Below are 16714 nucleotides of genomic sequence, written 5' to 3' on the forward strand. Positions count from 1 at the left end.
CATGCAGTTATGATTAGATTAATGGAATTATAAAATACAGTCATTGTTAAGTTTTAACACTGAGACTGTACTTGAGGTGACACTAAACTGTTTGACATGACTTTGCCGCCACAGAATTCTGTCTGAAAAATTTTACCTAATTAGCACTGGATGTGCTAATTTATAAAGAGCTCTATAAAACATGCATGCACATCTAAAAGCACCTCGAAATCCCCAAACAGCTTTGAGAACCCCTCTAGGACACTATGCCAAAGAGGGGAAGTTCACTGCAAGTGATGGTGTGATGTAACCAAGACTTCTGTGCACTTAGATTTGTGACATTCTGTGCTTATAGAATAAATTTACAATCCCTAAGTTTACCATAGTGAGAGGGCTGTTTTTTTGTGGCATCTCTTACTGGACAACTGTATAGTTGGGAGAGCTGTTGGGCAAGATTTCAGGCATCAGATGGTGACTCGAGTGGAAAGAGTGAGCTTTAAAATCCGATTTTTGTCATACCCTGGCAAATGAGTTAGTTATAACAAAGAATAAGTAAAAATACTGTATAAATATTTGGAAAATAAAGGCCAAGGGAAATTTTACTTCCTCTTCCAATCAGCCTCAGAGCTAGGGATTTAATTTTCCAGTTAGGAAGAGATGGATCCTTTTTACAGCCTGATCTCTGCTTCCACAACAAAAAACACCTTCTGTTTTCAGAAGCATTTCATTCTGTGACTACCAGGGTAAGCTACTCATACTATAGCAGAACCACTGACTACCAAAAGTATTTGAGTCAGTTCTTCTCTCATTTGTTTAGGCACTCACACCAAACCATTACTCTCATATTCACTCCACCACTTATCTGTAGCTATTATATTACCATTCATTTGATACCAATTTTAAAGAAAGTTAATTTATTGTAAAGATATTCCTTGTCAACCAACATTAGATGATCTCTGCACAGAAACCAAGCATTTTAACAGGATTCGTATAGCAAAATAGAATATCATTTGTTTACCAACATATATTCAATGCTCATTAAAGTGAATGGGAGCCCTTGTATCAGACTATGGGCATTATTACCAACAGGGAAAGTAAGATTTTATGATAACACCTGAAAGTTACTTTCTACAAAAATAATATACTTAGAATTTGTAGACTCCACTCAGGATGTAGGGGGAGACCAGAGCTGTCAATGCAAGAATTCAAATGCATACATTTAAAGTGATTCTCTTGCACATCATGGCCCTGATTTTACTTTCTCTTAGCTGCATTTTAAACATTTTATTCCCATATTTACTAATATTTCTAGTGTTAATTTAGAGCCTATACAAAATTTAGAAAAAAAATCAGCCAGATGCAGTGACATTTATTGAACTATAAAATGCTATTTTATAGCATTATATAGTTAATTTTTATCTTCATAATTTATATTCATTTTCTATTGGGATTTAATCTGTGCAAAGCAAGTTAAATGCTAAATTAAAACTCTAAGCAATTTTGATATATTTTTATCAATTAAACTAAGTTCTTAAAGAAAATATATTATGCAGAATATTTTTTTTACCTCCAATTTATCTAAAGTGTCCAAGTACAAAACCTCTCAATTTTCAAAGTTAACAGCTTTGTAATTAAATGATGGATCAAATATATATTTTTAAAAATATTTCAGCTGTATATCATTCAGCATTTACAATAAATGTTGTATAGAATTATAGTACAAATGGAGGAAAAGAGACTAAATCTTACACTAGCATTAACAGTGTGTAAATAACTTCAGTGCATCATTTAAGATGCCTACTCGTAAGTACAAGCAATGCAATTTTACTTAAATATTATAGGGATTACACTTGATATGAGCTGTTGTCATGAGACATGCATAATTTTTAGTCAGCACGTTATTCTGACATTTATAATTATTCATTACTATTGACATTTTTTCTTTATACTGTTTTTATTGCCAAATACTCACTTGTGGCATGTACTATTTGTACTTCTCTCAGTGAAGGATGGTATAGGTTTATAGCACAGCTCATTGCTACTCTTCAAAACAGAAATTTAATATCACATGCAAAATACAGTAAAACCAAAATAAGCAATGCTTCTTGTTTTTTCTGAGGCTTAACTAATAGTACACGGATCATCGCTGCTTGGCTTCATTTCTCCTTCCAACAATAAATTCATCACTGCCTTAGTCAAATAGCTGCATGTTCCTCTTTTTCCTATCGCGGGAGTGTTGTAAAAGGAGGTCATATCATCCTGTTGAAAGGGAAAAAAAGTGTTGTTTTTTCTATGAAAAAAATGTTGATTCACTGGATTCAAGTTTAAACACTAACGAAGAGTAAGCTAGTGGAACCCATTCTATAGGCAAAAGGAGCAGTTTTCATTTTTGACATTACCAGTTATATTGTATTATAAAGTACACAGTGTTTCAATTTCTAAAGTTTTTGGTCATATAGGACTTAAACAAATATTAGAGTTGCAGTGGATATGCTCAATTATCTAGAAATACCTTTAGGATTTTTTTGGATTTGGGCATAATTTTGTGAAAAAGTAGATGAGCAGAAATGTAGCTCCTACTGTTCCATTGCATTTCCTCTTTTAATATACACAGAAACATCAATTTCTTTTTACTTTGTTTGAAATGTTAGGTAGTATCATTACATGTGTAACTAAGGTCACAATTAAAAATGCAGCTGCAGCATGAACTTATTCTATTAGTCCTATAAGAGAAACAAAATATATTTCTAAGACTCGCACAGGAATCCAGATTTTCTTTAAATGCTTACTTAGGATTGCTAAGGGATATTTGATCTTCCCCACATTCTGTTTCTGACATATATGAGAGTATTGTCTAAGAGTAAATGAAGAAAAATATTATTTTTAAATGCCTTCACCAGGCAGGTCGCTAGACATGTTATAATTCCCCCGCTAGATCAGGGGCTGAGTTTGTGAGGAAGCTTGTCTAAGAATTTCCTGTATGTTTAGTGCATGTACTAAACAAATGCTAGGACCCTGACTCCATATTAACACAGTTTTCTGCGCTGAAATAATGCTTCCTTGTTAACATGCTATTTTTACGGCTATGAACAGAGTGATAAAGCCCAAGGTGGAAACCTGGAACAAACTATACCAAGCTGGGTACCAGAAGCAGCATGACTGTGTCACTGTGATGTTTCTTCTACAATTAATAAAGTACTCCTGAGTAGGAAAGCCCTGGCAGGGAGAGAAACACCAAAACCTTTAAGCAGAAACGCACAGAGGCCCTTAAGAAGAAAATATTAATTTCACTTGGAAGTACCTTCTTTAAAACCATTTAGTGGCCATTTACTAAAGACAAAATAGCGATTTCCAAAACTACTACTGCAGAAACAGTTTATTAGGTCATGGCTACTTCTTTACAACCAAAAAGCAATGGGTAAGTATTTTAAATGCAAAACTGGATGTCTTGCCACCAAAATATTCCCACTGAGGTCAATGGGAGATTTGATTACTTAGTTCTTCCAAATATTTGTATTTTGAAATGTTTGTATTTGTACCCTTATTGAGGAGCCTAACTTTAGGCCATTTTTTAAATCTTGGCCTATATATCTCCATGTACAGCTGCTACTATTTAATTTTTATCCTACTTAAGTCTTCAATCTTTTAACATGCATATTAATCTAAAGATTTTAAAAAGATATTCATGTTATTCTAGCTTAACCTAAGTGCTCATTACAGAACTGAAGGAGGTAGGCACACATGCACCTTTGTGAGTAGGCTGTTCCTTCTCAAGCAATTTTATCTGTTAACTTACAAATTTCTAGTGTTCAAATATGAAGCTCTAGGAAACATCTTTATAGGCTCCTCAGAATTCACCCTGAAGCCGCTCAAATTCTGCAGTACTTAAACAGAATTATTTCTTCAAATGTCTTATTCCATTTCAAAGTCCTGTATGTCTGTCTTATTTCAAGCTTCACAGATTTAATATTCATAGCCAAACTGATCAAGAACTATAAATTTGACATAAGTGAATATTTTACTTACCTGTTTTTCAACTCCCTTTAGTCTGACCTGGTCTTTCTGAAAACCATGAAATGCTTCCTTCACCAATTTGTCCAAATCCACCTTGTCCTGAAACTCTAATTCAGGGTTTCTCTCCAACACAACAGATATAACCATTAACAACTAGAGTACATAAAAAAAAAAAAAAAAAAGGCTGAAAATATAAGCCAGCTCAAATTCAGGTTAGATAAAATGCTTATGCTTGATTTAAGCTAACATGCTATTTAAGAAATCATCTTAATTTTGGTAGCATATACAGGTAATACTTTATTTCAATATATTAAAAAGCAGAATTTTATGTAAAATACAGGTTAGAAATTGGAGAAACATGTGGAACAGTCAAAAACCATTAAAAGTAATATGGATGACTAATAAACAATCATTAAAGAATGGACAGAGGTTTTGTGGTACTCATGGATAATCACGTGATAAGATGCACGTTAAACCATCAGAGCAACATAATAAAACAATGGAACCAAAATAAGCATTCAGGGGATTTTTAATGCCTTGCAGCTCCACAGGGTTTGAAAATGGGATTTGTGTGATTAGTCTGGGGCTTATTAGTAGGAATTGGTGTTTTATATTCACCTCTTGTCCTTGGAATTCTAATATTGTGAGACTGGGGGATGTCCCAGTCACTGGCACAGCCCAGAGTTATTAGGCATAATTAAATCCTATTGAGCTCCCTGTACGCTAAGGGAATATCCAAGGTATCCAGAAACTGATTCTTGGTCATAAACAAGGAATGCTGGGTGGCTGCAGAGAGGCCAACTCATGTGGCAGTCATTGAGGGGAGATCTGCCTCTTGGTTAGCTTAGACAGTATCTACATAGGGGGAAGGTGAGTAATAGTTTGGCAGGGTCCTTCTATTGCCTCATCTTTTAGAGATTATGAGATGACTGGAAGAAGTTGGAAGTTAAATACCATTGATTCAATGGGCTAAGCAGCTCACTGGGTTGTCCTACAAAATGGGAGGGAGGACTAGTCTTCTGCCAGGGGGGTATGTGTTCACACTTGAAGAAAGGCACCCTAAATAACAGAATAGTGTAAAGAGGTGGCAGTGGCTTAAGATGGAGGTTGCATACGCTGCTATATATGGAAACTTTATGGTCAGAGTTTACCTTTAACCTCCTTAATCTTACATTTTCTAAACATGTTCATAGGAACCTGCTTAACTTACACACAAATGCACAAGAAGGGTGTCCTCAAAACTTTTTTGTCAGTTCTGCTGTGTAAGTGCTTATATTCTATTAAACCCCTTATTCATACTGGATTCTTTGAGGTTTATTTAATTATTTTTGAAGTTATAACCACAAAACTATAAATTCAGTTTCTTTTTATTTTATAATACAAACCTCAACAATAATTTGTCTGTATTCAGGCTGGTCAATGTTTTGCAAGATGTCTTCAACTAGAAGGGAAAAATTCATCTCATACATGGTCATATCAGATAATGTTGGTTGCTGAAAAAGAAATTATGCAAGTATTAAAGTTTCATATTTTAGTTTAATAATTTAACTCTCTCTACTTCTCTAATAGAGCTTTCTGGACTATCTGTTGTGAATTATTTATCCAACAGTAGCAAATAAGGCTTTGTTAAAGTGAAGGTTAAACCATCTATCCAGATCAACAATACCAAGGAAATCTGTGAGAGCATGTGACTCCATGATTCAAGAGCACCTTCCAGTCCTACATTCCTAGAATAGCATACATCTAGAAAGACCCTTGTCAGATTCTTCTTCAGCATATTTTTGAAGTGGCAAGTAAACTAGACACCTCTTCCACATAAAACATTAGGATGAGAACAAATGATTTTTCTAACCCCAAGTAATAACTTATAGTTAGAACTCTTTGTACTCTGTAATACATATACCATGGAGGGACAAAAATACAATGTGAATACATTTAGGTGTTCAAAATCTGATTTTTGCATCTCTCTAAATACTTAGACCTGTTTTACCTGTGGCAAGTATTTTTCTGCTACTATTAAACCATTGGGTGTTCTCTCCAAGGTCTGCCACACTCTGTCATAGAAACCAGGAGGAGTTCGATTCAGACAACCATCTATCTGACGTCTATTAAGCCAACATCTGTGGATAAAGCAGAAGCATAGAAGGGCTTGAAAAAGCAATCTGCTTCATATTTAAAACAAAGATGGCTTTGTGGATTAATTAAGCCAGTAGCATAAGCAGTAACAGCAAACATCCATCAATGATGCATGCAAAGTATATGCTACATTTCCTGATGAATTTTTTCCCATGTTAAGATTCCCTTATTTCCATGACAAAAGCAAGATGCTCAGGATACATAGGTTGAGTACTATTCTTAAATGTGTAGCAGTGTTATGAACTGATCCAAAGAAGTTGAATCTATTTAAACTAGAACAAAGGATATATCCAGATAATAATGTGACCTGTTTATTGAAGTCAAAGGAATCACAATTCATTAGGGATTAATTGTATAAAATAACTATAAAACACAAGAAGTCTATAGGCATTCATTTAAAACAAAATTGCCTTTAGTTTACCCAAGAGATAAATTTGTTGAGTACTTATATAGGAAACCAAATGTGTGCATACTACAGCATAAAAGGTATGGATCCATGATAGCGTGCAAAAAATGTGCTAGATTATACAGGTCTTTTTGCATTGTGTAGTTTAGATAAGTTAGAAAAAACATTTATTTTTATCAGAATTTTGTGGGTGGCTCAACCCAGATAGTGTTCAGCTTTGTCAATATCTGTATTTTAAAGAAAAAAACTATTGGAATTTAGGAAGCTGATTCTATTATTAAACCTAAATGTATAAGGATTCTTTGTGTGGTGTATACAGCCAGCCATAATTATTTGCTAGATCAGTACAACACACTATTGCTAACTGCAGGCATTTAAAAGTCATGTCATATCTCCTATGAGGTTTTCAAGTGATGAATTTTAGGTTCCTTGTATCTGTCATACAGTTCTGGAAGCTTCATGGGTCTTCCATTGTTTCTCTTAGCCAGGGCTCAGCAACATTCAGCCCACAGAGTTGGAGGGTTCTGGCTGTGCCTGGACCAGGGCTCTGGAGCAAGGAGCTGTGCCTGAGAAGCTTTCAGCTGCACCCACACCACTGCTGCTTGTCCTTGCCCTCTTTGCTCTGGTCCAAAGCAAGCCAGGTGGTTTCAGCACATGTTAGCAGGCAGGGTGAGCTGTACCCATGCTGCTGCTTCCCCTCACCTCCCACACTCCCTGGCTGTGGCATGGGCACAGTTTCCAGCTGGTTGCAAGCGGTGTTTGGGCCAGGTAGCTTCCAGCTGTTCCTGTGGCACAGCCAGGGGGGATGAGCTGGGGGAATGTGGAGAAACAGCAGCAATACAGACATAATTTGCAGATATCTGATCTCGGCACAGCTCCTCACTGGCTTGAAGCTGTGTCCATGTCACAGCCAGGGGACTGGAAGAAGGGGCAGCAGCATGGGCACAACTCCTAGTTGTCTGGTCCCAGCACAGGTGTGTAGAAACATCCCTGCTGGTGCTGCACCACTGATACCACCCAACCCATGTTGGACTGAAGCTGCATTGTTCTAGCTTAATTGTTCTTAATTAAATTGATGGCTGCAATGGATTTGGCATTGTTTCATAATTTATGAATCCTGTATATTAGCCTGGTTATTGGGTTATATTTTTGTGACTACAGTGGATTAAACATGACAGGAATTTGCAAAAATAGGCAAGAAATAAAGAGAGGTTCAGTATAAGCCACCACTGCCCAAAAACTTAAGACTTATTAAGGAACAATTTCAGCTTTGATAATTTTGCCTCCTCGCCATCTAACCTACAGAACTGGCTTACAACAGGACTGTAAAGGGTTTACACAGGCAGAAAAACATAGGAACTGTGGCAGGATTAAAAAGGCCCCTCATCCAAAGAGCAGTGATAGATTATTGCCCTTCATTCAAAGAGCAGTGGATATTAAAACTTTAGGTGACACACACACATGTAGGATATTTTGAAACCTGTTCACCTGTTAAAGGTTTTGTTCCTACTGCTAAAATAATCACCATTTTTTGTTTTAGGAAGGCTGTTCAGTCAATCAATGTTTGCAACTGCTCACATGCTTCCAAGCAGGAAAAGACACGCATGGCCCCATATTCTAGCAGGAGTTCTGAGCAAAATGGAAGATATGCAGGGTAGTGTAGCCTAGGGCATAGTCTCAAAATGGAAGAATTATGACATTTTCCCTCTGGGTAGGGAAATCTCTGACACTTGAAGGGTGTGTTTATGGAGACCAGACAGAGGTACTGATAGGACCTAAATCAACTATAGTGGTAAATTTCCAGTTAGTGAAAACAGGAATAAAAACATTATGAGGAAAAAGCAAAAGAAAAAATTGTTCTGTATTATTTTCAAGAAATCAATTAGGCTACTACACTTTTGACCAGAAAGGAAGTTGTGGTCCACAACTGTGTGATAACTCAACTACAGCACCCTGTTGGCAGCATGAATAGAGATTAAAGGCGACAGAAGCCCACATGGATTAGTAGAACTGGGACATTATCCTAGATGGAAGAAAATGTCTGCAGTGTATTCAGTGGCTGAAGGAAGCCATGCACAGTGTTTCCCTAAATCATCTGTGGAAAAAACTGCAGCTGGAAGGACAAGAGCTGGAGTTCTGGCAGAAACTTGAATAGGAAGAATGTCAGAGCCAGCATGAATAGGATGAACACCAGCCTGAGAAAGATGAAAGAACATCAACCAGGAAAACATGAATGAGACCTGGAAATGCCATACAGCCAATGGCATACCAGTCTGGAAGGGGGCAGACATGGAACTCCTAGCTCCTCAGATAACACAGATTTTAAACAGACATCTCAGGTGAGGAACTTGAGCATCTTTCCTGCTTACTTACAGAGAGAAGCATAGATAATACTGGCAACTAGAAGGAGAAAAATTTCTAACCTCGTTCTCTTGCATCTGATGAGCATGTGGGATCAGCAGTTAGTCAATGCTTTCAGTTTCTGTCCTGCACTTTTGTGAGGCACTAACTACAAAAACCTCTCTCTGGCAGCTAATGCAAACGAGTGTTATAGTCTTTAAAAGAGATGCACTTCAGGCAATATAGTTATGGCATGAGAGGGGTTTAAATAGAAGGTCAAACAAGCAGATAAGCCCTACTCTGATGGGTACAAACACTTTTAATAGTGAGGAGTGACAGTGAAAACTTCCTGCATCCAGCTAGGTTAGGAAAACCTAACTGTATTGACACTGCCAAAATACTAAAATGCTCCTGCAGATAAAGGTTTCAGACTAGGATAAGGGAAAGGGGAAGACTGATAGAATCAGAAACATCTGCAAGAATAAAAAAACTAATATGGATCTACACTCCTCTGGATAAATAATGTATGTTTGAAACATTGATTGCAGACACCTGGTGATTTAAGAAGCATACAAATCATTTCAGAAATACAGATGACGTGAACAATCCATTATGAATGACAGAATGTGACACACACTCAATCTTCTTACCTTCCTTGCTGCTGTGGCTGAAGAATATCCAACAGAAGTTGCTTCACTTCACTAGGAGACAGCTGGTATAAGTCCATAGCAGGCATATCTCCAGCACGAAATTTTAGCTCATACTTCATAGCATGGATAATCCATCTGAAGCACAAGAATTAAAATATATTCTAGGATATCTTAGATACACATATCCTTTAATAAGTTGAGGTTCATACTTTTTAATATTATTTTTATCTTAACTAGATAGAGGCTGGAAAAAGGTTATCATATAGTATTTTAATTTTAATATACCAATATATTATAAATAATATAATCAAGGCAGTATTCATATAATAATAAAATATTAATATTTTAATATTACTATATTATTTCTGAATTGTAGAAAGCATGTTTTCACTAGAAGGAAAGTGAAATTTCCTACAACAAAACAATCTAACAGAATGTTCTATAGAGAATCCAGAAGATCTTGCCTGCATTTCTTTGGCTGCTGTGAGATGCATTGGCAGCAGAGTCAACAAAAGGATATGCTGCTCATTTAACTTTATAGCAGAATTTATTCACACTGTCACAGTGATTTTTCTATGTTTGATGGAAACATAATATTATTTATGCATTGCCGCTTTAGGAGAATTGTTATAAAACACCCTTCATATAGAAGATATGTTTGCCCAGATTTTCCTTCATATCACAAATATTCAAAAGTCGCTATGTGACATTTGATATAAAAATTAAAATTATGCTCTTTCAATAAATAATGTAGCTTACTGAAGGATTTAAAAAGACAAAAAAGTAAAATTATTCCACATGAAAAAAAAAATTATGGCTTGGTGCCATTTTAGGCTTTGAAATCCATTTTTGCAACTTGTCACATTTTTCTTTCATTTACTGTTCCATTTTGAAAGGATTTGATTAAAATAATTACGGAACCAATGAAGTTTTCCTGTTCAACACTGCCTTGGATCTTAGGAAAGCACATTTGATAAACCATCAGAAAGAAGGCTGAAAATGTTTTTTGTTACATTTCATAGAAACAAATCAAGTCCTTAACTGAATAAAATGAAAAGATACCTTATTACTAGATAAATCTGGGAAGCAAGGTTGCTTAAAAGAAGCCTTTACTTTCTTCATTGTAATTACTTCAGCACCTAGATTCCAGTGTCAGAAGTTAAGTTTGACAAGCTGCGATGTTGTGGGCACTCCACTTCTATCAGGTAAGATAGTGCTAGAAACTAGGGACCTCAGCTCAGAAAAGAAAGAAATGCAAGTCTCTATATCTGGTATTTCTACAGGATTCACTTATCACACTTATACCCAAATTTCACACACGTTAGTTTAGCATATAGTATATCTTCCATTGAACTTAATCACTTAAGCCAAATTTGGATAGTTAAATTAATTTCTTCTATTTAAGTAACCCATTCACAAGCCTCAAAGTGCAACTTCATAGACAAGAAGATGCCGAAGTTCTGTGATACCAATGACTCCTAGAGCTAAATACCTGTTCTACATTTGAGATTGGAGTACTATCAGTGAAGGATGCAAGATATGGGGAACAACATAAACAGGCAAAGGAATAAATAGCATTAGGCTGTAAGGAGTTAGTTTCCTCTTGAGAAGTTAATGCATTTTGGTAAGAGAATAAGTTCAAAGAGAGGAAAAATTATACCTGGATACATTCCAGCTTTGCTCAGGCACAGCTACTTAGAGTCCCGACTCACACTGATGAGCAGTTAAATGGATGAGCAGTCCCTTTGTTTTCAACCAGAATTAACTGCTCACTAGTGAGACCGGAATCTGGTGACAAATATGGCATGTAAAGATTTAGAAGGTTTAAGAAGTTTTCCTAATTTTATAGGTCTCAAATATGCAAGCTGTCTTCAGGCACATCAGGGTTAGGCATTTTAATTTTGCAACATGTGCATGTTCATTGTAAAGAACGAGGAATAAGAAAAAACGACTAAGACAATGAAGAAATTAACACAGCTGCTAATTTCTTTGTGGTCATAAATAAGAACAACATACTGGTAATGACCCTGAAAGTTTTCTGAACAGATCATTGTTTAGGATATTCTTTAATTTCATTTAAAAAGCAGCCCAGTAACTAAATTCTTAAAAAAATATGTGTATCTGAAGGTAAAAGACAGAAAAATAAATATATAAAATATACTTTGATGAACATGTACACGGTAGATTAAAGGACTCATAAATTTTGCTGTACCATAGTTTTAATCAACATTTGGTACCTCTAGAATTGTCAGAAAAAGCAAATTATATCTGTGTTGTTTAATAGAATATTAAAACCACTTATAAAACTTGGCATATTGCCATACTAAAACAGCAACACTAAGAATTAAATTGTCTGCTCAGTGGTGCTTATCTGGAGCAAGTCACCTGGATTTCTACTTTACAGACTAAACACAAAATTAGAGCTTGTGTTTACTTTTTAATTAATGACAATTTCGTTTACATAAGACTTTTATCAAATATGTTCTAATATAAAAAATTTGGTACCCTGGTATTCAACCAATTAGCAAACTACCATTGTTACATCAGTAAATTATCACAATACATTTATTTTTAATGCATAACATTTTATCACATCTTTTTCAAATTAAAATAAAAAATTATGAAGTTTTGTAGTACTCAAGTAGCACTGTCTTCATTTGCTCTAGGGAATCTAAATGTCACAACTACAATGAAGTCTTTGGATGCATGTTTGGTCCTCCACAAAAGAAATGCCTGAAGTTCCTTTGTTACCGGTATGCCTTTTTAAAATTTTATATTATTGTCTATTAAAAGGTTAAAGACTTAAGTAAATCCATTCAGCACACAATCAAAGAAAAAAGACAAAGAATCTGATTCCCCCCACCCAAAGCAGTTTCTTACATCCATGTCTCAGTGTAGAAAAAGGACAGTATGTAAAACAACTATTCAAGATGAAATGGCTTTAAAAATGAAATGGCTTTAAAAATATTTTTAAGAGTTTCTTCTCACAAGTTTGTGCAATATCTGGTATCATGAAACTTTGACAAAGGCACAGATCTTTGGCACAAAATGACAAAAAGTTACTGCAGAGAAATGTAACTGTCAAACCTGTTGAAGCTTGACAATCTAATGCATCAACCCATCTTAGCTGACAGTCATCTACAATAGTCTATAACCTAAAAATAGAGACTACATGTGTCTCTAATCCAGTTAATAAACAAATACAGTTGTGCTAGAGACTGATGGATACACTTATTCTAGTCAATACACATGAAGCCAGTGAATATACTTTTATTGGTGCCTACCTTTGGAAACGTAGCCCTATTGTTTCTTTGTATTGCTTTACTAAGAGAAACATCGCTTCAGTCCTTTGAACCAAGCTGCTATGCACTGCAACAGGGGGTTGGAAAGGAGATTGTTTATGATTCCTTAGTTCTCTGGCTGGTTCTGCACCAGGGAATTAGGGGGAAGATGAAGTAAATTCCATTCCCTGACAATCAGGGGGCCATTTGGCAACTAGGCACCAGGGCTACGGACAGACATTCCAGATAAACTGCTTTAAGTGATCAGAAACTGGTTTAAACCTGTAACAGAACATAAATTTAGTGCACCTAAACCAGTTTCAAAATGGCTGAAACTGATTTAAGACAAACCTGGTTGAATGTAGTATCAGACTTAACTGAATTGGGTCAAAGCAGTTTATGCAATGTCTGTCTCAGACCCCTTCCTGGTTTAAGTTAAACCAGAGTTCCCCAGCATCCCAGATGCTTTGCAGCCCTGGGCTGGGGTGTCTGCTCCAGAGAACAGGGCTGGCCCCACCCCTCTGCTCCCTAGCCAGAGCTCTGGTGGAGACTTCAGGCATAGCAGCTTCTGCCTGGCTTCCCCCTGCCCCCTCCACACCCACTGCTTGCTGCTCAAGCAGGGATCTTCCCCCCTCCCTCTGACCCTCCCTCCTATCTCCCACAGCACGGACCCCAGCCCCACAGACTCCAGGCATGTGGTATGCTAGCTAATGTTGAGAGGGGTGTGTGTGTGTCCAATTTCACTGGGACAGGCAGACAGAACAGAACAGTCCACTCAGGGCTGTTTGGAGCTAATTGACAGGTCAGCTGGTAACGTCCCTCTGTTCCTTCCTTGGAAAAAGCTGTTTAAGAGCTTGAACTAATGAGAGGTTTCTGTTTTAAGGATGGGCTGATAAATGCTGTGTTATCAGCCCCCTCCTGGCTCCCTTGCCTGTCAGGTTTCCAGACAGTATGAAGAAGCAGGGAGACGAAGATTGAAAAGCTCAGTATCATCAGCAGATGCATGCTTTGCACATGCCCCCTTTGTCTTAGAGTGCTAGTCGGGGGCTGAGGTCTGGCAACACTCCCACCCACTGAGCAGCAAGTGTGGAAAAGCCTGGGATGGTGCAGGCAGGCTGGGGGTTTATACCCCTTCCTAATCAGTGTCCTGCTGGGGCCTGGCCATCCCCCCCCCCCCAACTCAGTTCAGCACTATAGAAGGGGAGGGTGGGGTGCTCTAGTGCCCCCCCCCCCACTTTTAGCCTGAGCCATTGCAGGCATGGGCCTGCATTTCTTCAGTCCAGAGGGAATGTCTGTGCATTTGCAAACCGGTTCAACCTAGGCAGATTAGTTTAACTTGCAAAGATTGAATCACTCTAGGCTCAGGCCTTTTGAATGTCTGTCCCTAGCCTAAGAGTACAGGACATTCCAGTCAAGTCCATTCTCCAAACCAATCATACTCCCCATGCTGTGACTGGAGGAATACTTCCTATCTGAATGAAAATCAAGTCAGGAAATTATGGGTAGTTTTTCTCTTAGTGTATCAACAAAATACTGAAAAAGAAGCAGAGGTAGCTAGAGATTCCAGGCATAACGTTTACTCATAGCAGGTGAAGATAGCTTTGATGCTATATAAATGGTGTTACAATTTTCAGCTGATGCCTTGTTAGCTGGCATGCTGGACCTCATTGTTTTAAAACCTGAAATTACAGAAAAATCTAGAGTAACTAAAACTACTAGTTTTGATTAAAGAATGTTTGGCTTCTGTAGAAAGTAAATTGCAAGGTTTTGTAATTCCAAATCAGAGGATCACTCAGGAAACCTAAATCAATTCCATTGCAACTCTTCCAAGTACAGTTAAAAGTAGTCATATCCTAGTTCACTGATGCTCAGCCTTCTAGCCCTGTGGGCCAAATGAGTGACTGGTCTGTGGCCATATGTTCCTGTGCATCCTGGCCTGTGGGACTATGTCATCTGGCTTGTGAGGCTCCTCACAGGTCTGGAAATGTAATGGTCGGGCCATCACACTCCCTCTACCAAATTTCCAAACCCGTGAAAAGCCCTGTGGGCTGGATGACACAGTCCCAAGGGCTAGATTCAGGTTGCAGGCTAGAGGTTGAGCACCATTGTTGTAGTTTAGGCATCTTCCTTGTCCACCTTCTGCAGCAAGTCCTTAAAGGCCCTCAACCCACTTTTATCCCAAATCTGACAAACGTTGATATACACCTTCACATCAGATCCTTCCTTTCCTTTCTTTTTAAACTAGGATGTATAGCAAGATGTAAAAAACATGAATTAAAAAGTTTGGTATCTGGAATTAAAGACATTTAACACATTTCTGTGTCTGTGGCAAAGGACAAACAGGTATCAACTATAGGAGAGGAAGTTATATTCTACATAATAATGAAGAAACAACGAAATTGTGGCAATTTAATTAGCAATTATCAATACCGTGTACAGCATCTGAGTGACAGTTCCTCATGGTTGGATGATTAAAAAAAACTAAGGTAAATTAAACCATGAGACAATCATTATTACCCAACTTGTCACATGTCAGAAACAAAAGGTGCCAAAATTGCTTTTAGTGGAAATGAGGAAATGCACATAGTTTAAGGGCATCAATTACACCCCTTTTCTTTATCTAGACAAAGCAACATCATTGTCTTGTGACTAAAAGATAGAATTACCTTCTCTGGGAATCGGTTATTTTATACACAGTTTAGTTATCAATGCAGAGATTCACAGACGAGATATTTTCTGTATGTAATTGCTTATGTGAAATTTTCTGGCAGTATGAAAAATGGAGATGAAAAATCATTGATAAAATAAACCTTTAGAGGCATCTTCCACTAAAACCTGACTGACAGAGCTTGGGTAGAAAGTAGTTGATTGGAGGTCTTTACAGTAATGGGCCTGTCAGGAACTTGATCTATTTCAACATGAAAGCCAGAGCACAAATCAATAATGAGACACCAAATCAAATCATTATCAGACTAGAATACTATTTCTGCGAGAAGGTTAATTTTGCTCACTGAAGTGGGTGATAACAGTGAAATAAAGGAAATTGAATCTATAGGATTAACCTTGGAACAAGAAAGAAAACTGGCACCTTGGGATTGGTTTAAAAAAGATTGGGGTGGATAACATGAATAAGCAAACATTATAGAAAGAGTATTTGAACTGAAAAAAATAAATGTCCTCAGGACTATCAAATATTCACCGTCAATAAAGCAAATATTTGACTAAATGTAGATACAAGTTGACTGTAAAACATAACTACTGCATATGGATACTTTTCAAATTGTACATGTACTTGCAGTTACTTTCTTGGTAAAACGTCTGCCAATTATTTCCAGTACTGGAATGCTACATCCCATATAAGAAAATTTGTTTTGGTTTTAGAGGTTATTTCCTATTTTATATATGAAGAATCTCTCTGAAGTCTAGTTCAAAATTAGAATGAATTTTAAGCTCATTCACTGTACTTCTAGGAACGACATGGTCACATATATGCTGCTTCTTCTGCCTTTCAAAAAGACTGTTTTTGTTAATCAAAAGATTTGCGTCAACCTAACTGTGACAGACTAAACTGATCTGCTGAAAAATACTAGTATAGCTGTGAATACCATGAAATATGATAGAACTCTAATAAATAAGTACAAGTCATGTGCACATCATACTAATACACTTACACAACATTAATTCCTGAATCTTTCTATTATTTGCTTTACAATTCACATTTTTTAGTATAATTGTTAGTTACAGTACAGGACAAATAGCTAACACCCAAAAAAGCTGTGTGTGTCTGTGCAGGAGCTATAGCTACAAAATGTATTAAACTGAAAACACAGAACTTGCATATTTCAGAAGAAAAAATAAGTACCTATAATCCTTACATAAAATTACATTTATGTGACAATAAATAAAAA

The 16714-nt window shown here is 36.8% G+C and overlaps 1 protein-coding gene across 3 annotated transcripts in view; it reads right to left on the bottom strand.

The window, feature by feature from the left end:
* Positions 1-876: 876 nt before the first annotated feature.
* The window catches only part of PHKB (phosphorylase kinase regulatory subunit beta), a 205508-nt gene continuing 189670 nt past the window's right edge, over positions 877-16714 (bottom strand). For all 3 annotated transcript variants that reach the window (XM_014603360.3, XM_014603361.3, XM_006271202.4), the window contains 5 exons: positions 9526-9660; positions 5984-6113; positions 5379-5486; positions 4006-4146; positions 877-2238 (listed from right to left, as the gene is read on the bottom strand). In XM_014603360.3, coding sequence (XP_014458846.1) covers positions 2101-2238; positions 4006-4146; positions 5379-5486; positions 5984-6113; positions 9526-9660 — 652 coding nt within the window. In that variant the 3' untranslated portion in view covers positions 877-2100. The remainder of the gene's footprint in view (positions 2239-4005; positions 4147-5378; positions 5487-5983; positions 6114-9525; positions 9661-16714) is intronic.

The sequence above is a fragment of the Alligator mississippiensis genome, chromosome 10 (genome assembly GCF_030867095.1).
Source record: "Alligator mississippiensis isolate rAllMis1 chromosome 10, rAllMis1, whole genome shotgun sequence".
NCBI classification, from domain to species: domain Eukaryota; kingdom Metazoa; phylum Chordata; order Crocodylia; family Alligatoridae; genus Alligator; species Alligator mississippiensis.